Source organism: Phodopus roborovskii, unplaced genomic scaffold (genome assembly GCF_943737965.1).
Source record: "Phodopus roborovskii unplaced genomic scaffold, PHOROB, whole genome shotgun sequence".
In the NCBI taxonomy this organism is placed as follows: domain Eukaryota; kingdom Metazoa; phylum Chordata; class Mammalia; order Rodentia; family Cricetidae; genus Phodopus; species Phodopus roborovskii.
The window spans coordinates 4706389-4729514 of NW_026126645.1; the positions used below are offsets into that span (position 1 = coordinate 4706389).

Below are 23126 nucleotides of genomic sequence, written 5' to 3' on the forward strand. Positions count from 1 at the left end.
AACAAGCAAAATGTGACCGTGGAGAAATTTAGCACTAACACAATAACACAATCTGGCATCCATTAACTATCTAACAATCAAAGTTTCCTGCAGTAAAGACAATAATGCCCTTACATATAATTTTCTTCATCTTGTCTTTGCTTTTCCCCCATAGAATTCAGACACTGGGTATTCCTAAGGTTGTGATTTGTTCAGCTCCTATAACCTGTAAGTCCTTACTCCTTGGTCCTGTACATGACACTGGATGTTTGGAGCCAGGACATTTGTTCAGCCAAAGCCCCTCCTGCTGGACTTGTCAGTTTCCTCCCAAGAACAATGTTAAATCTCTTTTTAATAAGACCATCACAGTGGGTAAAGTCTGGCACCTGTGTTTTCAACCTTGCTAGTCATTCTCTGTCTCAGGTATTTCTCATCACTGTGGTAAAATACCCAACAGACCCAGCTTAAGCAGGGAAGTTTAGCCCATGGTGGAGGGAGAGGCATAGTGGAGCCTCTCCCTTCATGGCCACTGGAGTGCATCACAATAGCTTCCTTGGTCTTGGTGAATAAGGAGCAAAAGCTCAGACAAGAACTAGAAACTCTCAGCAGTTTCAAGGCCAGCACCAGCTTTTACCTAGGCTTCTGTATCCGTCCAAACTCCAAAAACTCCTCCTAATAGTGCCTCCTTCTGGACACCAAGTGTTTAAATTCGTGACCTGTGGGTAACATTTCAGATTTAAATCTTGACAGTTTTCCAATATTATCCCCAAGGGACCTGATTATTTTCTGTTGCTGTGATATAAGCACCATAACTCAAAGCAACTTGGGGAGAAAAGGCTTTATTTCATCTTACAGCTTACAGTCCATTATGGAAGAAAAGTGAAGACAGGACCTCAAGGCAGGAACCTAGAGACAGGAACTGAAGCGCAGGCCATGGAGGATGTTGCTTACTGGCTTGCTCCCATGACTTGCTCAGCTCACTTTCTTCTATAACCCAAGACTACCTGCCCCAAGATGGCAACATCCACAGTGGGTTGGGCCTCCCCTATCAATCACTAATCAAGAAAATATTGCACAAATATGCTGGAGACCAGTCTGATTAAGACAATTCCCAGTTGACATTCTCTCTTCCCAGGTTAATGCATTCGTGCCAAGTTGGCAAAAACTAGCCAGCACACATACCATCCGAGTTTACATTTGTAGCTACAGAAAATGGAGCAGTTGCTCTTCTAGACACTCTGACCAAATACCAACAAAAGCAACATAAAGAAATGAGGGATTTATTTTGGCTCCTGGTATGAGGGGATACACTCCATTGTGGCAGGAAAAGCAGAATGAATTCCAGGACAGCCAAGGCTACACAGAGAAACTCTGTCTTGAAAAACAAACAAACAAACAACAACAACAACAAAAAGCCATAATGGTGAAGACCTGGTCCCCAGCCTGTGGCATACTGTGAAACCATGGAAACTTAGGAAGATTGAGTACAAAGGGAAACCATTAGGGCTATGCCAGGATGGGGAATCTGAATCTTTAAAACTCTCTCTCTCTCTCTCTCTCTCTCTCTCTGTCTGTCTGTCTGTCTGTCTTGCCCCCACGTCCCCCTGTCCCCTGTCCCTGCCCCCACCGTTGCTTATCTCTCCCCTTTGTGTTTTGGGGATAGCAGCCTACACCAACCGTCTGGGGTTGCCATTTGTCTTCTGTCCCACTAACACATACATCATCACATTAACCAAGTGGTTACACATGGCTGCATGCAGCCCAAGCTGATCCTTTCCCCCATCAGCCACTTCCCACTGAAGTAAAACCATGCTTCTGGCTACACCATGGAAAAGAATTTCAGGGTGGTGTAGAGCCGGACTTCACTAACAGGGGTTTTTGACTTAGATTTGAAGCACAGGTGCCCAGGGGAAGAGTGAGACAGACCCCAGTGTGGGCGTGGCTTCTCAAGGGAGAGTCACCCTGGTCTTGGCCATGGCTGCACATGGAATCCCTGGGCTTTGTAATCCCCATCACTAGGAGAAAACCCTTCACAGCAAGGTAGAGGTTAAAGCATTTCCTTTTATAGGGGTTGCAAGTCCTATGAGTCCAGAAAAGGCACCGTTTGCTCAGTTTACTCATTACCTTTAATGGTTTTGGCTTGTGATGGCTTAAGGAAAGTGCCCATCATCTCCTCGGGCAATTTTGGCTTTACCTGAGGTGTGTGGAGCTTCCTGAGTCTGCCAGCAGGACAGACAAATCAGCCAGATCTCAGGACACAGGGTTTCTTTTCCCTCTCCCACCTCCCCAATCTTCTCTCTGCCCTGCCTCTTTATGATTGGCAAGTTCTTGTTGGGTCTCAGGAACAGTTTCAGCTTCCCATGCTAGAACGTTGGCTAAGGCGTTTTCATAAACAGATTTTGCATTTTATCTAATTGTTGAGAGGATTTTTTAAATCATAAAAGTAGATTGTATCTTAAGAAATGCCTGTTCTACATCTGTTGAGATGGCTGGATGGCTTTTGCTTCCTCCTCTCCCTTGACACACAATGCATTTTTCATCAGTTTGAAGATACCAAACCATCCTTGTATTCTGGGGATGAATCCCACTTAGTCCTGGGTGTGACCTTCTTAACCTACTGTTGCATCTTGTTTGTGAGGATGTTCCTGAGGGTTTTTGAGTCTGTTCATCAGAGAGTAAATGTTTGCCTTCATCACTCTCGACCAGTATGTGATTCCCATTTGAGCAGGCATCTTGTCCTGGTCAATAATGTCTAAGAGCTTAGGGTAGACATCGGTGGAAGGAACATAACTTAATGGCCAGAATTCTGAGAAAAACATTCTGAAGATATAAGAAATGCCATCTGGTGTCACCAGGGTCCTTAGTGTTGATGCAGCCCTAAAGCTGGGACATGGTGGGGCCACCAGGATGTATGGAGTGGGAGGCAGCATCTGCCTATTGGGTAGTAAGAGCTCCAGAGTCTGAAAGGTTGAACCAAAGTGGGATGGTCCACCCCAGGGGATGAGGCCTCTGAAGGGGACTAGATCTCCCTCAACCTTGATGTAGGCTTCCATCAGCTGCTCAGGGGAGGATCTGGACTAAAAGGCAGGCAGGAGCTTGCAGGGAGCTTTGAACGGTGCATTTCTTCATTACTGCTTTCTTTTCTTTTTTCTTTCTTTCGTTGTTTTTTATGGGAGATCATAAATGCTCTCCCACTGCCACAAATTATAGTCAAGATTCTCACATTTAGGGAACTGGCAGAGGGACAGTACACCCAGGGTGCCGTGGATAAGCGTCTCTGAGAAAACCACCCGCATGGTCATGGTGTCTCCCCTGGCAGGTAAGTATTAATTGCATCTTTCTAGTAACAGTAAAGTCCCCCCAAATGAGTAGTCTAAATGATGCAAGATAGATGCATCACCACAACTGGGGTGATATGAGAAGGAAACCCTTCATCCTGATATGGTTGTTTTGTTCTTCCTACTGGCACAGCCAGGAAGCTCCACACCACTGATAATGCCAGAATTGCCCATGAGATGATGGTTTTTTTTTTGTTTGTTTGTTTGTTTTATTTTTTTTCCTAATGACATCTCAACTGAAAATGTTAAAGACAAATTAAACCATGCCTGCTTAGGGCCCAAGTGATTTCTAACCTTGATTTTTAGCACTTCTTATTCCTATCAACACCTGTTATAAATTCACTTTACAACTTTGTTCATGAAAGGAAACTCTTTGCCCTCTCGACTTGCTGTGAATTACACCAAGTGATGGAAATTATAAACACATGGGGCCAAGGAAGGATGTCTCAATTTTCTCCTGGGTGTCTGGTAAGTTCTGTGCTTAAGGTCTATGCTTTAAGAGTTCTTCGATGAGCCCTGTTCATTGCTGGCCTGGCCTGATAGGCATCCATGGAAAAGCCAAGAATCTGGCTTCACCTGGGTGAAAGGCTCTAAGTGGGGAAAGGAAGTATCCAGGCTACACTTCCTGGAGTGCTGACTCCACCTCCCTCCCTGCTGACAGAAGTAGCAGAAACTGATTGGCTCAGAGCTCTGAGGTAGAGACCAGAGGAGCCCAGATGGTTGAGGCCTTGTAAGGGCTCAGAGAGAATCTTTCCAGGACTCCCCTACCTTCTGTACTTTGCAGGCATCTTATCCTCCTTGGGTGGTAGAAGTGTTGCCCTGTGAACACCTCTCTGAACCCACATTTCCCCTTTGGATAAAGACATCAAGGTATATAGGGTCAGGGTTCTGATGGCGTTGTGTTAACTATTCATACTGTGATGGAAAATTAATAACTAAAAGAAGAAAGCCCACTACCAGCTGTGTCAACATCCCCCAACTGTGTCAATATCTCCCTTGCCCCATTATCTTGAGAGAACAGAGAACTCAATGGCTTCTTGACCTACCTAAATGGATGATAGTTACTGTTCTCTTTGATCCATGATGACCTTGTATGGAAACTTTGTACGCTGTGAAATCTCTGTACCTATGGAAACTCTGAAATTTGTGGTCTGCCCTTTAAAAGCATCTCATCCCCTACCCCCACCCCCCATGGAGATCCAAGCTGGCCAGCTTGAACAATAAAAAAAAAAAAAAAAAAAAAAAAAAAAAAAAAAAAAAAAAAAAAAAAAACCTTTGCATTGGTATTGGAATCATCTGGCTCCTTGGGCTGGTCTGGGGCTCTGGGAAGCTGGCACAGCAATATCTGCAATGACCTTATTTTCGAATGGAGTCCTAGTCTAAGGTTTCAAGGATCGAACATCGAGTGAGGTCAGGAAAGGGAGACACCATTCAACCAGTGTCATATTGGAAGAAAATCTGCCTTTTAATAAATGATGTAAATTTGAATTTTCAGGAAGACATCTGCTTGAATGGCTCATGGTATAAACTATACAATGACGCAATGATCTTGTTTATCAAACACTTATCCTTAAAATACTTCACTTCTTACTCACACTAGATCCTCTGAGGATACCAGAATGTTCCAGAATAGCTGTCCTCCATTGCAATACTCAGTGTCCCAGAAGACTGCTTCCACCTTCCTGATCTTCCAAGATGGCAAAGATAGGAAACAAATTGCATCTGATTTGGGTTGGTCCCAGCCTGGGTGTGACCCTTTGAGCCCATGCTCATGTCTAAGCGGGTCTATGATACTCATCTATCATTGGCTGGAAAGAAGAAGGGACAGATGGAGTGCCTTGGTACCCCCATAGCTTTCACTGTAGGGATGTGGGAAGGACTGGAGTCTTCTGGTTTACTTAAGGCCACAAGGTAACAGAAAACTTACTCTTAGCAAAGTTTGGAGGGTGGTGGGGGGATATTTACATAAGGAACTAAAGCTCATGAATCACTGTATCCCTGAAGCCTGGAGAATAGAGACATCTGAACCCAGGATCATTTAGAAGTGCACTACCAAAGAGATGAGGACGAGGAGGGACAGTGTTGGCTGCAGTTTGATGGGGAAAATCAAGAGCATCTCCTGGATTTTTCCAGGTTTAAAAATTCATGTGGGATTGGTGAGATGATTCAGTTGGCAAAGTGCTTGCCGTGCAGTCCCAAGGACATGAGTTCAAATCCCCAGAACTGATGTAGAGAAGCTAGGTGTGATGGCACAAATTTGTAATCCAGTGCTGGGGGGGGGGGTGACCAGATCCCTGGGACTGGCTAGAGAAACAGATTGGCTTATTTTGTGAAGTCCAGGTCAACGAGAGGCCCTATCTCCAAAAACAAGGTTGACAGGAGCAGAACAATGACCTAGGTTGTCTCTACACTCCACACACAGCTGCACACATATGTCCACATACACCTGCATACACGTGTGTACACACAGCTGCAAACACATGTCCATACACAGCTGCACACACAGCTGCACAAACAGCTACACACATACCTGCACAAACAACTACACACACAGCTGAACATACATGTGCACATGGCTGCACACACATGTGCACACACAGTTACACACATGGCTGCACACATGACTGCACACAAATGTACACACGCAGCAGCACACATGGCTGCACACACATGCACACACATACACACATGGCTATACACACATGCACTTGCATGCACAGGAACAACACAGATACATAACACAGAGAAGATCATATGGGATGAGAGATGGGGAGGACCATAGAGGGGAGGTGGAAGAGAATATAGAGGTGCTGGGCAGTGTGGGGCAGAGAATCCACCCCATCCAATCCTCCCTATGCTGGAGTGGACTGTGGGGATACCAAGAACTGGACTCCTGCATTATCCTCATCACCCTCAAGAAGTTTGTGCAGCCTTGACTCTTCACGGGGCTTAGCATGTACTTTCTGAAACTGACTGAATGGTGGATGGATGAAATGAACAAATACTACTAATTCAGTGTCCCCTTTCCTATGCCCAAATGTCACAAGTGATCAGGAGAAAGGAACATTGTGAACACTCTCAGTCCCAGCCCTGGACAAAGTCCTTGCCCACTCCTGGATGTGCCTGCTGGGAGGTGACCTGTGGGCCACACCAATTCTGGATTATGGAAAGGTCCTTCTCCAGGAACTGATCATTTTTCTCAAGCAGCTGGGGAGGTTTCAAAATCAGCAGGAATTTATTATGGTGTCAACCCAAGGTATGAAGGATTTTCCAGCCGTCATGGCCCTCCTGCCAGTTGATGAGGGAGAAAAAAGGGGATTTCCAAGGGCACTGGGTATGTCTATCTATGAGGCCATTATTGGCCACACCCAGATCTCCATCCCCGTGCCTCACCAACCCCCAACCCTGCAGAAGAAAACGCTATTTAAAGACAGTTGGAGTTCAGGAAAACATGACAGGCCCCTGAACAAGAAACTGCTGCATCATCTGAGAGGTAAGTACCCAGAAACACCTGCCTTGTGGCTGCATTTGAGTGGTTGTATAGGTGAACGCATGCATGTGTGTGCACATGGACATGCGTGTGCATGTGAGCCTCCATCGTGTAAACATGTACTAGGCAGTATTTGTATGCAAGTATTTTGTAGGGTTTGTGAAGGTGCTGAGGGAGAATCAAGAGCATGTGTGTATATGTGTGATCTACACAGGGTTAGAAAGGCTTGCAAAGAGAATGTGCAGTTTTAGCTAGAAACAAAGATGTTGGCAATGAGACTCCATAGATGGGATTCTCAAGCCTTGAATCTAATGTAAGGAAGCAGGTAGAGTATCTAATGAGGAGAGGATTTGCCTTCAACCTCTCAAATTTGTGGAACAAGTCCAGTCTCCCAGGAGGAATGAAGGAGGTGCAAGGATGGTCCCGGTAATGTATCATATTCCATAAAGCCAGGAAGGGACAAGAGGTGACATGTGTGACACACTGTCAGAAGCCACTCTCCATATATTCTGTCTTAACCCCATGCAAGAGCACATCTCTGCTCCAGGGTTGCTAAGTCAGACGGCAGAGCAGGGCCTGGGGCAGAGGCTGAGACTCCTGGGAGGAAATGCCCAGGCCAGTCTTTCTGCACTGTTCTTCACAGACTGACAACATGAAGGTCCTCCTACTGCTAGCAGCCTTGATCATGGCCTTTGGTAAGAGCTGACTCTGAACTCAGCAGGGTGGGGGTCTGAGGAGCGAGACACCCCATCCTCCAGCTTTACTTTCCCTTGCCCCAGCCCTGTCACAGTGGGAAGAGGAAGGCATCCATTTGTGGGGAGAGAAGGTAGTAGAGAGACGCTAATGCAGGGGAGGGGCACAGGGTTCACTGCCCTTCCTCAGCCATTTCTCCATTTCCTTTCAGGCCCAATCCAGGTCCAAGGGAGCCTTGTCGAGTTTCGGCAAATGATCTGGCTAAAGACGGGAAAGAGACCTGATAGCAGCTATGCCTTCTATGGTTGCCACTGTGGCGTGGGTGGCAGTGGAGCCCCCAAGGATGCAACCGATCGGTGAGGACATCCCTATCTTTTGTTAGCCCTAGCTGGGATGAAACCAAGGCACAGCTGGGACCCCTGACTCAGCACCCTGGTGAATCCCCACCAGCACAATATTCAGGTCACTGCAAACTCTGCTCTAGAATTTCTGAGTCTCTGCTCAGGGTCCAGGGTCAAGGGAAGTACTGAGGTGCCAGGACTGCAGGGCTGTGAGAAGGCAGCCTCAACCAGTGTCCCCCACCCAGGTGCTGTGTGGCTCATGACTGTTGCTACTACCGTCTGCAGAAAAGGGGCTGTGGCACAAAATTTCTGACCTACAAGTTCAGCCACCCAGGGGGCAAAATCACCTGCTCTGGTAAGAAATACCCAAGATGCCTGCAAGCTTCCCTCAGGTGGTTTTTTTTTTTTTTTTTTTTTTTTTTTTTTTTTTTTGAGCATACAAATCCTGGGCAGTTTCCTGGAGGAGAAGGGGAATTTATCCCTGCTTTAAGACCCTCACAGAAGATTCCAACGGGAAGGCAGAAAGAACCTTTGCACACCTGGGGCCTGAGGTGGATCCTGCAAGCAGCACTATCTAAGCCGAATCCTGAAAGTCAGTGAGGCATACAGCCAGAGAGGAAGGCTGGGCCACCGCACACATAGGGCACAGCATGGTCAAAGGGTCAAAGAGGACCACAGGCCACTCTGTGCTGCCCAATGGGCATGTGAGGATGAGTCTGAGCAGGGAGACAAGGAAGGGACAAGGTCAAGCCAGGTCGTCCTGGCCATTGTCGAGAGGTTTTTTTGGACGACAGCAACAGGGACCTATTATTTGCCAAAACAGCAAGAAAGATGTTTGCAAAAGAGAGCTCATCCTGGCTGGGCGGATGGGCAGGAGGGAGGGGGAGCCAGTGGGCCATGCTGCCTGCAGGGGAGTGGCACATGGTGTGAAAGGGCCATGGTCAGATTGGAAAGGTCACAACCTGTGAGAATTCTAGAGCAGTGTGGTGCCAAGTCTGGCAACTTCTAAGCCCAGGGTCAGGCCTGCTCCTGAGCTCTGAGCTGTTGCCAACATCTGTGCTTAGACTATAAGACACAGGATAGCTCCAAGATCTCCCTAGCCTCCAACCACAGGTGGCTTTCTCTCACTAAGACACACTGGAGAAGGGAAACGATCACTTCCCAGCAACTTCTATTGACCTGCTCTTTTGGCACTGTATTCAGAATACAGCTGCATGCTACCTTAAGACCAATACCGGCCTAGGAGAAAGGGAGGGTGGACCACACCGGTATTCACCAGTTCCATCCATCCCAAGGCCAGTGAGGCAAGAGGGAGAGGCAGAAATGTAGCTCAGTTGGCAGACTGCTAGCCTAAAGTACAAAAGTGCCTGGTTCCATCCCTAGCACTGTATACATTAGGCATGTTTAGCATGCCTGGATTCCCAGAACTCAGGACTTGGATGAAGGAAGATCAGAAGTTTGAGGTCATCCTCACGTACATAGAGTTCAAGGCCAGCAGACCCTGTCTTTCAAAACAAAAAAACAAAACAATGAAAACTAGAAGAGGGTGTCTAGGAAGAGAAGCAAACCTCTGTTAGTGCCAGGCTTGGCGTCTGTGTCCCCATCAGATGAGGTTCTGCCTTCCCAGCAGCTCTAGCAATTTTATCAGAACAGGCAGGTCCCCACAAGCAGCCACAGGATATTAACAACCATCAGCTCAGTGTCTACTTTCTCTAATTTCAGCAAACCAGAACTCCTGCAGGAAACAGTTGTGCCAGTGTGATAAAATTGCCGCTGAATGTTTTGCCCGGAACCGGAAAAGCTACAGTTTGAAGTATCAATTCTATCCCAACAAATTTTGTAGTGGAAAGTCTCCTAAGTGCTGAGAGAACCGCCTTCCTCGATGTCTGGGCATTGTCTACTCTATTTCCCCTCTGCAACCCAGCCAAATTCCCCCTGTGACAAACACCCCTCTCCCACCCTAGAGGCATGGCAGAATAAGCCTCCAAAGCCTGATGAGTCAGGCTGATTTTTCATCTACCTTGGACTGACAGATTGCCCATGCCCAATTTCCCCTTGGCATCCAACTTCCTGCCTCAAAGTACTAAAGAGAGTCCTGGGAGTTTCTTATGAATACAGTAATTTTCAACTGTGTGCTCTCTTAATGTGAAGTGAGACTGATAAAAAGTATGTGTGCTAAAAGTACAGGCTTTGGGGCTGGGGAGATAGCTCAGTCCATAAAGTGCTTACCATGCAAGCATGAAGACCTACAACCCCCAGAACCCACATACATAAAGCACATGCTTGTTTACAATCGGTGGATCCTTGGGTTCCCTGGCCAGCTAGTCTCTTTAAACCAGCAAGTTCCAGGCTAGTGAGAGACCCTGCCTCCAAAAACAACATAGATGGTGTCCTGAGGTCCTACACCAGCGCTTGATCTACAGCCACCACACATAAACGTGCATATATAGGTATATGTGGGCATTGGCCGGGACACAAACACACTGATATACACAGAAGAACAGGCTTCCCAGTCAGTCTAGCTGGGTACAACCATAAGTCCCCCACCACTTAAGCCCTGATTCTCTGGTACAAGTGGAGAGACCCTTGTCAAAGCCTCCTGCTAGGGTTTGTTTGGGAATTAACAGGGGACACAGAAATTAGGCAGTGTCCAACCACTGTAGCTGCCATCCCTGTCAAAGGCAGGCCTCCTCCCCCCCACCTCCCATCCTCAGGCAAAAGTCATTTCTCTGGCCAATCTGGGGGATATGGAAGCCTAAGTTGTCAGAACAAAGTGGAGTTCTTCTGTGAAGGTTCAGCCACTTTGAACTGAAAGAAAACAGAGATAGCTAAAGACGGCATCTTGTGCTCACACGCCTGTCACAGATCTTCTCCCGGAGGACTGCCAGGGCCATGGCGTGGGCAAAGCTGGCCACCTAGCGAAGATGCCTCTGCCTCTGCCGCCCGCATCTGTCAAACTGAGAAGTTTGCACAGGTCCTTAAAATGCCCCGACAGCTCCTCAGATTCTCTTTACCTTGAAAGAGCAGTCAGAAACCAGCGAGAGCCCCCAGTTCTGGGTATGGTCCTTGGGACCAGGGCTGACAAGTAAACACTCTCGGTCATTTGTGTCTGTTGTTTTGAATCTGCTAACCTTTATACTTACATCAAGATAAAGACAAACTGAAATATAAAATAGTTTAAAACCCTGCCAACCCCCAGAAGAAAGTTTCTCTTTGCCATTGTGACCCATAGAAGAGACAATATTTAATTCCTCCCAACCCCTAATAGTGATCTTACAACTTACAGCAACTCCTTGGAAACCCAGGCGCCTAAGGCACCCTTCTCTGAAATGAAAACTTGGGATTGGAGGCTTGGAATGAGAGCTTCATGAAGTTGTTCTGCCCTTTCAAGTCGCCCTGATGCCGCAGTCTGAGCCTTGTACAATAATAAGATCTCTGGCATGGAAAATCTGTTCTGACTGCCACGCCCACACAGAGACTGCCAACCACCTTTCAAAACTCATCCCCCAAAATGCTTCCTGCCCAAATTGATGAGTCAAGTAAACCATCCAAGCAAAACAAGAAAAGGAATGGGGGGGGGGGGCGTGCAGATAAAACTGGGCCAGCAAGATGGCTTAGTGAGTAAAAGTATTTATTAAACAGCCTGCCAACCCAAGTTTGATCCCTAGAATTGCCACAGTGGAATGGGAGAAAGTTGTTCTCTGACCAACATGTGTGTAGTGGCAGGCACCTGTGTGCTCATACTTACATGCACCATATATATTAACACAAATAATATATATATATATATATATACTATACATTTAGCAATAAAAATAATCTTAAGAGGCAATTGTTATTATTATTGAATTCAGGATGCTTTGGCAGTGTGTTATCCTCCAGTGCTAGCTAACAGGTAGCTCACATGTAAACTGAGTGAGTTCTAGGAGAGCCAGAGCTACACTGGGAAATCGTGTCTCAGGAGAATAAAACACAGTTATTCTCACTATGTGAACTGTACAGAAGCTAGACTAACCTGGCAGACAATGCCTGTGTATATTATCTGCTAATTGACATGGGGAGAGTCAAATTCATTGTGGTTGGCACCAACCCCTAGACTGAGGACCTGAACTGTACAAAACGGAGAGCTGAGTGTTAGGAAGCATTCTTTGCATTCTTCTTGTGCTGGTGGATGCCATATGACCAGCTGCCTCAAACTCCCCTGGCCTTGACATCCCCACCAACAATGAACTTACCTTGAACTGGGGCCAGAGCACATGCCTTCTGTCCTGAATTGCTCTATAGAGGTGTCTCTGCAAAAGGAAAAGAAACTAAGACAGGCACCGAGAGGCTAACCCTCTGCGTTCTGTTACACTGGGACTACAGGCGTGTTCCCTCACGCCCAGCAAGCTGTCCTGTGCCTGTGTCCATAATTGCATTCTTTATAATTAGCGTTTATGCTCATGGGCTTTCAGACGGTTTCTTGCTCTTGCCTTGTGCAGCTGACACTTCCCCTGATCCGGCAGGACTGAATCAGATGCTTTGTGTTGCCCAGTCAATGTCCTATGCTCCTGGTTACTGTCACTCTAGCTAGGGGACAGAGTGATGATAGGCCGTCCTTTTCATCATCCCCTTGCTGCCACCATGGGTTGGTATTTTGCTCAGCACCTTGTCACAAGCACCTAGAATTGTCAGCACTCGCTGAGACCCCCATCCTGAGGCCACCCCAGGAATAAGGACATGAGAAGAGGAAGGAATGAACCCGGAGGGATGGAAAGAGCCTGATTTGGTCTCATGTTTCTCACTAAGCAGTGATTTGGGGCAGCCGTCACTGTGACAGAAATGGAGGTGTCCTAGGCAGACACTTGTGCCCAGTCTTTAATGAAGGTCCCCAAAAGATGGAATTTCCCCAGTGTTAACCTGAGGAAGAATCTGACTCGCACGGTTCTGATGTCTTGGCAGACTACCATGCGAGGGTGACCAGGGCAGAGGTGACAGTGGGCAGGACCACACCTTGACCAGGGCTGATTAGTTAGGCACACCTCTTGCCCTCTTCATCTCCTCATGCCAGGACCCTGAAGATGGACTTAGGCTTCACTGAACCTCTTTGTTTCTCCTGCCGTGGCTATACTGATGACGTAAGTCTCTGCCTTTTCTCTGTTGCCTCTGTTTAATTGAACGGTTGAGGTTGGTGTCTGTGCCTGCTTCCTTAGGGCTGCCGGGTCCCAGCCTCTGACCCTAACTAAGGGTTCTGGCAACCTTATCACACCTCTGGAGCGTCATCATCTTACAACCGAGGAACAAGACAGAAGAAAAACACAGTCTAGAATGTTCTCTAGCTGGGTGCAGTAGCTTAAACCTGTAATTCCAGCACTCTGAAGGCCGAGGAGGAGGAGCCTGAACCTGAGACCAGCCTAGGCTACATAATGAGAGAAAGGAAAAGAAACAGCTTCCTTCAGCCCCAACCACTCTGGCCCTGCTCATCCTCTGCCTCAGGACCCACTGACTCAGCTCCCCACAACTGCGCCCTGAGGTCCAGGTTGTCCCCAGCTTCCTACAAGGTTTGGCATAGGATCTTTCATTATTTCCTCAGATCCAAGCTCCTCTCTCAGGCCTGTCATACTGTCAGACTGGATTTGGCAAAGGAGCCAGGAGTCTTTGCTAATTTGCAGTCTTGGCACAAAAAAAGGGGGGGTGTGGTGTGCAGTGCCGGATCCTGTGTATAATTTAAAAGTACACACAGAGTTACACAAACACTGAGTCCCTTTCAAGGAACCACACAGCTAAAGAAAATAGAGTGGCTCCAGTGGAGGATGGGGGGGGAGGGCGAGAGAGGAAAATGAATGAGATACGACAAAACTGTGTCTTCCCCCAGCCAGTGATAATAGCGTGCGTGAAGAGAGACCACTCCTCTGATCTTTCAGCATTTACCCTTCTATCTGACTCCAGATTTTTATTATTAAGACCTATTAGAATTCATACACATCTGGCACCCAGTGTGGGGCACAAATTCATGAAAATCCTGCCTGCCTGTCTATTTCCAGACACTGGCACATGACTGTGCTCCCAAGGGAGTCACCACCCCCACAGCCAAGTTATCCTCTCTTTTTTCCTACGCCTCTAAGCAAGTTAGGATCTTTCAAATTGTGGAATTGAAAATTGTAGTCAAAGTATTCAAAATTTGCCCATTTGCATTTAATTTGATCTTTAGATCAGGCTAGGCAATTCCATCAGCAATTTCATGTGAATGCAAGGACTCTTCAACAGAAATTCCATTTGTCCAGAGCAGATGATCGACAGGTGGTTTTGAACTGTCCACAGTGTATAATATACCAACACCCACTTGGTGTTGGGGTAAACCCTAGGGGGTTAATGCCCCTAAAGATATGGCAGATGGGTGTCACACATATTTCAGAATTCGGAGCTTTGAAATATGTACATGTTCAGGTGTGGTACATGCTATGCCTTTAAGCGGAGAAAAAGCCCACAATGTCATTGGACACTGCCCGGAAGCCTGGGCGGCTTGGGGAAAACCTCAACAGCTAAAAACTGATAATGGGCCAGCCTATACGGCTCAGAGATTTACTTCCTTTTGCAAACAAATAGAAGTTCAGCTTGTCCATGGATTACCCTACAATCCTCAAGGACAAGGGGTTGTAGAGCGAGCTCATCGCACCCTAAAAGAATGCTTAATAAAACAAAAAGGGGGAGTAGGCCAAGGACGAACTCCCAAGGAAAGAATATCTTTAGCCCTTTTTACCCTCAATTTTTTAATTTTGGATGTTGATGGCCTTTCTGCCGCTGATCGTCCTCAGCAGCAAGGAGGGAGTCTAAAAGGCTATGTGAAATGGAAAGATGTGATCACCGGGTTATGGCATGGTCCTGATCCGGTGTTGGCATGGGTGAGAGGGTCTGTTTGTGTTTTCCCCCAGGATTGCCAAGAACCGTTGTGGGTCCTGGAGAGGTTTGTAAGAAAGTGCAACAAACATGAAGAGCCTGCTGTTGCTGTTGATCATCAGCCTGATTTAGCCACCAGTGCAGATGGAGCCACGATGAGAGAGCCTGTCGGTGTTCTCAAGACCCATGCCGATACGCTATGATGCAAAACTGTTTCCCCGATTTTTTAGTACTAATAAGAGCTTAGATTTACCTTATTTGCCTTATGATAGTGAGATTGCTAGTATAAATGAAAATAGGAGTTTTGTTTTAACAGTAAGCCTATGCTTTTATGTGATATTAGTGTTAAGAGTCAGTGCATTATGTTATTTAATCAATCTGCAGCTTGGTTTGATGTACCCACCAGGGGAGGCCCCATTAGGGAGGTCAACGCCTCCTGGGTAAGTGGATGTGGCCTGCTAAGAGTGAGTTTGACAAGCCAGCACCCCATCAGCCTAAGTGGGCTCCTCATTGTTCGAGTAAACAAGGAGGTGGTTTCCTTCCCTGGACGGGATGTCAATCAAAAGAGGTTGTTTGGGCAAGCAAGGGATATTTTACCTTCTTGCCAGGAATTAGTACCACCTTCAATAAAACCTTTGCTGGGAGAAACTTTACTGATCAGGATCCACAGCAGGTGGATATTTCCAACCCTTTTGATCTCTGGCTCTTGTGCGGCATTAATGGCAGCTGCACAGATTTGTCCCCTTTCCTTATGATAAGGGCAGAGTTCATGGGGTGGCTGAATTTGCTTGGTCTACCTCTGAGAGTTTTGGTGAATTGTTCAATCCTAATCCTCCTCAACCTAGCGGCCAAGTAAGCACCAATCCTTCCTTGAGAAGGGTAGGGCCATTTAATATTAATGCTACCTTTTCTTCTACCCCAGTATGTGTGTGGCCACCTTTTGTTTTTATTGTAAGTAATAGTAGTATATTGGATAGTGAAAAGTTAGTCTGTGATACTATGACCTGCTTTTTTGCCCAATGCTGGGATGCTGTGAATTTTCCCCTTGCTGTGGTTGCACGCTTGCCTAGATGGATTCCCGTGCCTGTTGATGCCCCGAGTGCTATGACGGTGTTTAGACGACAGAGAGATTTTGGCATTACAGCAGCCATAGTTGCAGCTATCTCTTTTGCAGTTGTGGGTTCAGTCACGGCTGCTGTGGCCATGAGCACATCGGTACAGACAGCCTCTAAGTTAAATGAATTGTCCAAGAATGTGGCTACCACCTTGGATACTCAGTTCACAATTGGTGCTCAGTTAAAAGGAGGTCTTATGATCGTGAACCAAAGAATTGATCTGGTGCAGGAGCAAATAGATACCTTGTGGCAGCTGGCCCAATTGGGATGTGAAATGAGATATCCAGGCTTGTGTGTTACCAGCGTTCAGTATGAGAATTTTACACGTGCTGCTAATTTGTCACGACAATTGTCTAACCATCTCTTAGGAAATTGGTCTGCTGACTTCGATGACTTAATGGTACAGCTTCGAGTGGCCATCGTCGCTGTGGATGCCGGATTGTCATCATGGCTTGCTGTTGCCATGGATCATCTGAAAGAGGGTGTGGGAATGGGAGCCATGGCTTTCCGCTTGCTGCTTATCTCCTTCGTGGGCCTGTGGTGCCTTTGCAGGCTGAAGCTTGCTCAGAGGCGGCATGCAGCTATGGTTAGTCCAGGCATTTATAGCCATTGAGGCAGGGCAGTCCCCCTAGGCATGGCTCGAAGTCATGAATAAGAATTGATCCTTCACGCTCAAGTTGTATGGCTTAGCACTGCACTCCCGAGTTGGCTCTGGAAGCGAGCAACTCTGAGGATAAGTCTGGTTGCATGTGGGTTGGTGTCCGAGGCCCCACCTCCAGGAAAAAGATACCGGACGGGTGTGGCACTGACTTGGCTGACTACCAGGATTCAGGGTTATTACAATGTCCTCTACGTTACTGGAGATCAGACCACTACCCTTGCCTGTTGCGTTAATAAAACAAAAAGGGGGAACTGTAGAGAGCTGCGAAGTGCTGGTCGAGGTTGGGCACGACAGATGCCCTCTTACACTTATTGATTTAAAAGATTGTCTCTTCACTATACCTTTATAAGAAAAAGACACAGAAAAGTTTGCCTTTATGTTACTGATAATTCTCAGCCTGTAAAGAGATATCAGTGGAAGGTTCTCCCATAGGGAATGTTAAATAGACCCACCCTGTGCCAATACTTTGTGTGGCAGCTGTTGGAAATAATACATAAGCAATTTCTTCAATCTTTAGTTTATCATTACATGGATGGCATCTTATTAGTTTATTCAAATGTAGATAATTTAGAAATAATAAAGAAATAAAGAAAATTTTGCCTTGTTAGGGATGACAAATTGAAAAAATATAAAGTAGAAATTCTATTAATTATTTATGATATAAAATAGGTCTGCAAAAATTCAGTCCCAGAAAGTGCAAATCAGGTAAGATCAATTATAGACTCTTAATAACCTTCAAAGATCGCTAGGGCACTTCCAATCTACAGCCCACTGCTGAGGCAAAAAGTGATGAACTGAGTAATTTGTTCCAAACCATAAATGGTGACAAGGACTTAAATAGTCCAAGAGAATTAACAACTGAATCTGAGAGAGAATTGGCTTTGGTGGAAATGAAATTACAGGATGCATGTGTGGATCATTTGGATACAGACCTTGATTGCATTCTGGTTATTTCATCCTCTATGCATTCCCTTACAGGAGTACTAATGCAGAGGGAAAATGTTATCTTAAAATGGATCTTTTTACCACATAAACAGAGTAAAAAAAATAAAAAATAAAAACTTATGTGGAAAAAGGTCTCTGACTTGATTCTAAAAGAAAAATTGAGAATTTATCAATTAGTAGGAACAGACCCAGCAGAAATTGTAGTAACTTTTACTAATGATGAAATTGACAAATTATGGGCAGAAAGTAAACCTTGGAAAAGAGCTTGCAGTAAATTTTGGGGAGCAATTAACAAATATCCCAAAAACAATAAGAATTCGACTAAAGAGAACTAACTGGATCTTTCCTCACATTGTACAGGGAACACCAATCTCTGGAGCCCCTATATTCTATACTGATGCAAATAAATCAGGAAAGACAGGATACAAGTCATAAAATTTAGGTAAAGTGGCTCAAAGTCCTTATGTTCTGTCCAAAAGTCAGTATTATATGTTTTTCTCATGGTATTAATGTATTTTATGGAAACTCATAACATAATGACTGGTTCACAATATGCAGAAAAGTTTAGAATATTGAAACTGCTGAATTTACACCAGATGATACAGAACTGACTTTATTATTTATTCAGTTACAAGAAATAATCAGGAATAGGAATCATCCAAAATACATAACATACATTGGATCCCATACAAGCCTGCCAGGCTCTCTATCACAAGGTAATGAAGAAATCGATCAACTATTGATTGGAAATGTGCTAGAGGCCTCAGAATTTCATTTAAAAAGTCATGTCATTATCAAAAGTTTGAAAAATATTTTTCCATCACTTGGCAATAAGCCAAAAGCATCCTACTTGCTCTTTGTAAAAAAACACTCCACTACCTGCAGGAAGTAACCGAAAAGTGCCTCAAAATAATGAAATCTGGCAGATAGATGTGTGCACTTCATAGAAATTGGAAAATTGAAATATGTACACCATACCATTGATACCTATTAGTTGAAGATTTCAATGGGCAACTGCTTTAGTTCTGAAAACGCTGATTTTGTAATCACACAATTTTTAGAAGTTGCAACCATCATAGGAATACCTGTACAAACTAAGACTGACAATACTCCAACATATGTCTATAAGAAAATGAAGCAGGCACTGTAAAATATATTACAGATATACCACATAATCCACAGGGCAAGCAGTTATAGAAAGGCCAAACTGAAATCTAAAGAATATGTTAAATAAGCAGAAAGGGAAAATAAAGACCCACAGAAATAGATTGCATAATGATTTATTGTCTTTGAATTTACTAAATGATAATGAGAAAGAAATAACAGCTGAGGAGAGACTGGCTAGTAGAAAAAAAACTACTGAATTTAATCAGCCTGTAAACTTTAAAGATGTGTTGACCTCAGAATGGAAACCTGGATATGTGTTCCATTGGGGAAGGAGTTTTGCTTTTGTTTCACACAGGAGAAGAAAAGCTATGGATACCATCAAAATTGAAAAAGGTTCAGTTGGAACAAGAGGAACCTCTTGATTAGAAGAGCTGATAGTTCATCAAACAGTGTGACCATTCAGTCTAAACTAAGTTATATGAGTAGCAAATGCTTCTCATTGGATCAGCTATAACTTGCCAAAAAGGAAACTCTCCAAAATTAGGGTTAGTGAAGGGTTTTATTTTTTGTCTTTTCAGGAGAATGAAGGTACCCAGCTAAGGAAGCTGAAGACCAGTGAACAAATGAGACATCTGAATCAAAAGGATAAATCACCCACAAAAATTGTCTCAAGAAAAAGAGTAAATTGGCCTATTGGTATGTCACATCTTCAACAGCATAAAATTTCATAAACCTTTCCAAATGTTTGTTTCTGCAGTTCTCTACAGACATATAATGCAAATGGCCTTTTTGTATTCCCTGTCCAATTAAAAATTAAAGCTGGCTTTGGAGTTGGAGTGTGGCTCTCTCCTTCTCTAAACCCAAACATGCTTATTAAAGTAAAATACAAAATATATGTTGTATGTCAAAAGAGCCACCTGATAGGGACAGAAGAAAAATCAATATTTAGGGACTATTTCATTGCCACTAATCTCATATCTTTGGTTTTATTTCGACTCTTTAACAGCTTTCCTTAAGATATAAATATTATCTCAAATTTATAAGATTAGCATATATACTTTAAATTTTTTGTCATGATATTAATGGTCATATAGAGTACAAACTAATTCTCAAAAAGGGCTTCATTTAGCATTCTGTACATGATTTTAGATTTCAGTATTGCTGTCTGGAGTGCTAGCCTCCAGCAGCACAGGGCCTTGACAAAAATCCAAGGGGTCAGTGATCCTAGACTTTTCTATCTGAGAGGGTTAGAGGAAAAGTCACTCACAAAATTCTCTGGATGAATTCATTCTTTATTCTCCCTGTCTTTATTCTCTCTCTCTCTCTCTCTCTCTCTCTCTCTCTCTCTCTCTCTCTCTCATGTTTTTTTCACAGCTTTTATACCCCAACAGAATCTTCCAGGCACTACAAGAGTCAAAACAATTGCATTCCATTTCTCAAGTGAATGATTATAGATAGGTAAAAACATGTTTTTCCTCTCCCTCACATGATTAAACATCTTATGTATTAGAAGTGAAAAACAAATTATACCAAGAACCCACATACATTTATACCCAAGCAACTAGTGATAGATTGTCAGGTCTTCTACTGACTGGCAGGCCGCATTTGGCAGTTACAAAGAAATGTCCAATTACTTTATTACTTTTTGTGAAAGGAAATCTTATAAGGACTCTTAAAGGAATCACAAACCTAAGATTTCATTTATGAAAAGGAATCTGTTAGCTCTACTTTAAACCTTTAGGGAATATATCCATTCATTAATTGTTTCATTTTTTATATCCAGCAATTGAGGGCAGAAATGGGCATAAGGAGTTAATCATCACATTTGATCACCAAATAAAGCTAGCAAGGATAAAATACTGGCAAACTGAATCCAAGAACACATGAGAGAAATCATCCACCATGACCAAGTCGGCTTCATCCCAGGGATGCAAGGATGGTTCAACATATGAAAATCCATCAATGTAATCCATCATATAAACAAACTGAAAAAGAAAAAGCCGCATGATCATCTCACCAGGTGCTGAAAAAGCCTTTGACAAAATCCAACACCCCTTCATGATAAAGCTCTTGGAGAGATCAGGGATAACAGGAACATACCTAAACATAATAAAAGCCATATACAGTAAACCAATAGCCAACATTAAACTAAATGGAGAGAAACTCAATATGATGCCTCTAAAATCAGGAACAAGACAAGGTTGTCCACTCTCTCCACATCTCTTCAATATTGTACTTGAAGTTCTAGCTAGAGCAATAAGAAAACAAAAGGATGCAAATCAAGGGGATACAAATTGGAAAGGAAGAAGTCAAACTCTCACTATTTGCAGAGATGATAGTTTACGTAAGTGACCTCTACCAGGGAATTCCTTCAGCAAAGTGGCAAGATTCAAGTGTAAGACCCTCAGAATGAGGAGTCTCCCAATTTCGGTCGGTATCCCCAAGAATCAATGTCCAGTCCAGTTGCTGCAACATGCAACAGGCTTTACTGAACAGGAAACATTTGCACAAATGGGCTCCTCCAGCATGCAGGCTAGAGAGAAGCCCCATCCCCCAGGGCACAGGTGTTTTTAAAGGCAAACCCACAAGCTTGGGGAGGGGGTGGGACCCTCTGTCCATTGAGTATGTGACCCTTTGAGGCCAGATGGTCTTGCTATTAGGATCAACAGACCTTAAGGCCTCAGGGTGTGCTAATTAATTTTGTCTGGGCAAACCAGAGTTGTCTTTGTTTCCTAAGGACCCTATTCACCACCTGCTGACTCACAGGAAAGGAGGAGCAGTGTGAATTCTTGGTATCTTGTTCTCTCAGGGCCTTGTGAGGGGAAGTTAGCGAATTCTAAGGAACAGACCTGGGTTAGCTTTCCACGTCAGACCGTCCTTTATTTTCTTTAACTTTACTTTTTGTCTTTCACAAGATTAACTAAAAACACCAGTAGCCCTACTATATATAGATGATAATGGACTGAGAAATCAGAGAAACATCACACTTTACAATAGCCACAAACAACATAAAATAACTTGGGGTAACACTAACCAAACAAGTGAAAGACTTGAATAGCAAGAACTTTGAGTCTTTAAGGAAGGATATTAAAGAAAACACCAGAAAATGGAAAGATCTCCTATGCTCTTGAATAGGTAGGATCAACATATTAAGAATGGCAACCTTGCCAAAAGCAATCTACAGATTCAATGCAATGCCCATAAAAATCCCAGCACAATTTTTCACAGACCTTGATAGGACAATACTCAACTTTATATGGAAAAACAAAAGACCCAGGATAGCCAAAACAACCCTGTACAATAAAGGAACTTCTGGAGGTATCATCATCCCTGACTTCAAGCTCTACCATAGAGCTATAGTCCTGAAAACAGCTTGGTATTGGTACAAAAATAGACAGGTAGACCAATGGAATTGAACTGAAAACTCTGATATTAATCCACACACCTATGAACACCTGACTTTTGACAAAACAGTTAAAATTATACAATGGGTGGAAAAAGCATCTTCAACAAATGGTGCTGGCATAACTGGATGCTGGTGTGGAGAAGACTGCAGATAGACTTATATCTATCACCATGCACAAAACTTAAGTCCAAATGGATCAAAGACCTCAACATAAATCCAGCCACACTGAACCTCTTATAAGAGAAAGTGGGAGGTACCCTTTAACTAATTAGTACAGGAGACTGCTTCCTGAACATAATGCCAGTAGCACAGACACTGAGATCGACAATTAATAAATGGGACCTCCTGAAACTGAGAAGATTCTGTAAGGCAAAGGACACAGTCAACAAGACAAAACAGAAGCCCACAGAATGGGAAAAGATAATATGCAAATATACAAAGAACTCAAGAAGCCTGTCACCAAAACGCCAAATAATCCAAATTAAAATAGAGAGTTCTCAATAGAGGAATCCAAAATGGCTGAAAGACAATTAAGAAAGTGTTCAACATCCTTAGCTATCAGGGAAATGCAACTCAAAACAATTCTGAGATACCATCTTACTCCTGTCAGAACAGCTAAAATAAAAAACACCAATGACAATTTATGCTGGAAAAGATGTGGAGAAAGGGGAACACTCCTCCACTGCTGGTGGGAGTTCAAACTCATACAGCCACTTTGGAAATCAGTATGGTGGTTCCTCAGGAAAATGGGAATCAGTCTACCACAAGATCCAACAATTCCACTCTTAGGTATATTCCCAAAAGATGCACATCCGTGCAACAAAGACATCTGTTCAATTATGTCCATAGCATCATTATTTGTAATAGCCAGAACTTGGAAGCAACCTAGCTGTTCCTCAACTGAAGACTGGGTAAAGAAAAAAAAAACAATGGAATCTTGAAATTTGCTCAGGCAAATGGAAGGAAATAGAAGAAACCATCCTGAGTGAGACAAGCCAGTCACAAAAAGACAAACATGGTAGTTACTCAATTATATATGGATTTTAGACACAGAGCAAAGGATCACCAGGAAACAAGGAGGACCCTAACAGAAACATACATGTTCCCCGACAGAAGGGGAAAGGGACAAGATCACCTGATCTCCTGAGCAAATTGGGAGTAGTGAGGTGTGAGGG

At 44.2% G+C, this 23126-nt stretch overlaps 1 protein-coding gene and 1 non-coding gene across 2 annotated transcripts; one reads left to right on the plus strand and one right to left on the minus strand.

Moving 5' to 3' along the window:
* Positions 1-3149: 3149 nt before the first annotated feature.
* LOC127213396 (U1 spliceosomal RNA) lies at positions 3150-3306 on the minus strand. The gene has a single exon (XR_007833628.1). It is a non-coding gene; the product is annotated as a U1 spliceosomal RNA (small nuclear RNA).
* A 4148-nt stretch (positions 3307-7454) lies between these two features.
* Positions 7455-9934, plus strand: Pla2g2a (phospholipase A2 group IIA). Its single transcript, XM_051173665.1, has 4 exons — positions 7455-7502; positions 7712-7856; positions 8087-8196; positions 9564-9934. Exons 1-4 carry the CDS (start codon positions 7460-7462, stop codon positions 9704-9706), a joined length of 441 nt encoding a protein of 146 aa, XP_051029622.1. The 5' UTR covers positions 7455-7459; the 3' UTR covers positions 9707-9934.
* Positions 9935-23126: the final 13192 nt, after the last annotated feature.

Bases quoted from the DNA above. Each gene is read 5' to 3' on its own strand.
- Pla2g2a (XM_051173665.1), top strand. From the start codon at position 7,460: ATGAAGGTCCTCCTACTGCTAGCAGCCTTGATCATGGCCTTTG. The intron at 7,857-8,086 runs GTGAGGACATCC...TCCCCCACCCAG, and splicing joins CCCAAGGATGCAACCGATCG to GTGCTGTGTGGCTCATGACT. The intron at 8,197-9,563 runs GTAAGAAATACC...CTCTAATTTCAG, and splicing joins GGGCAAAATCACCTGCTCTG to CAAACCAGAACTCCTGCAGG.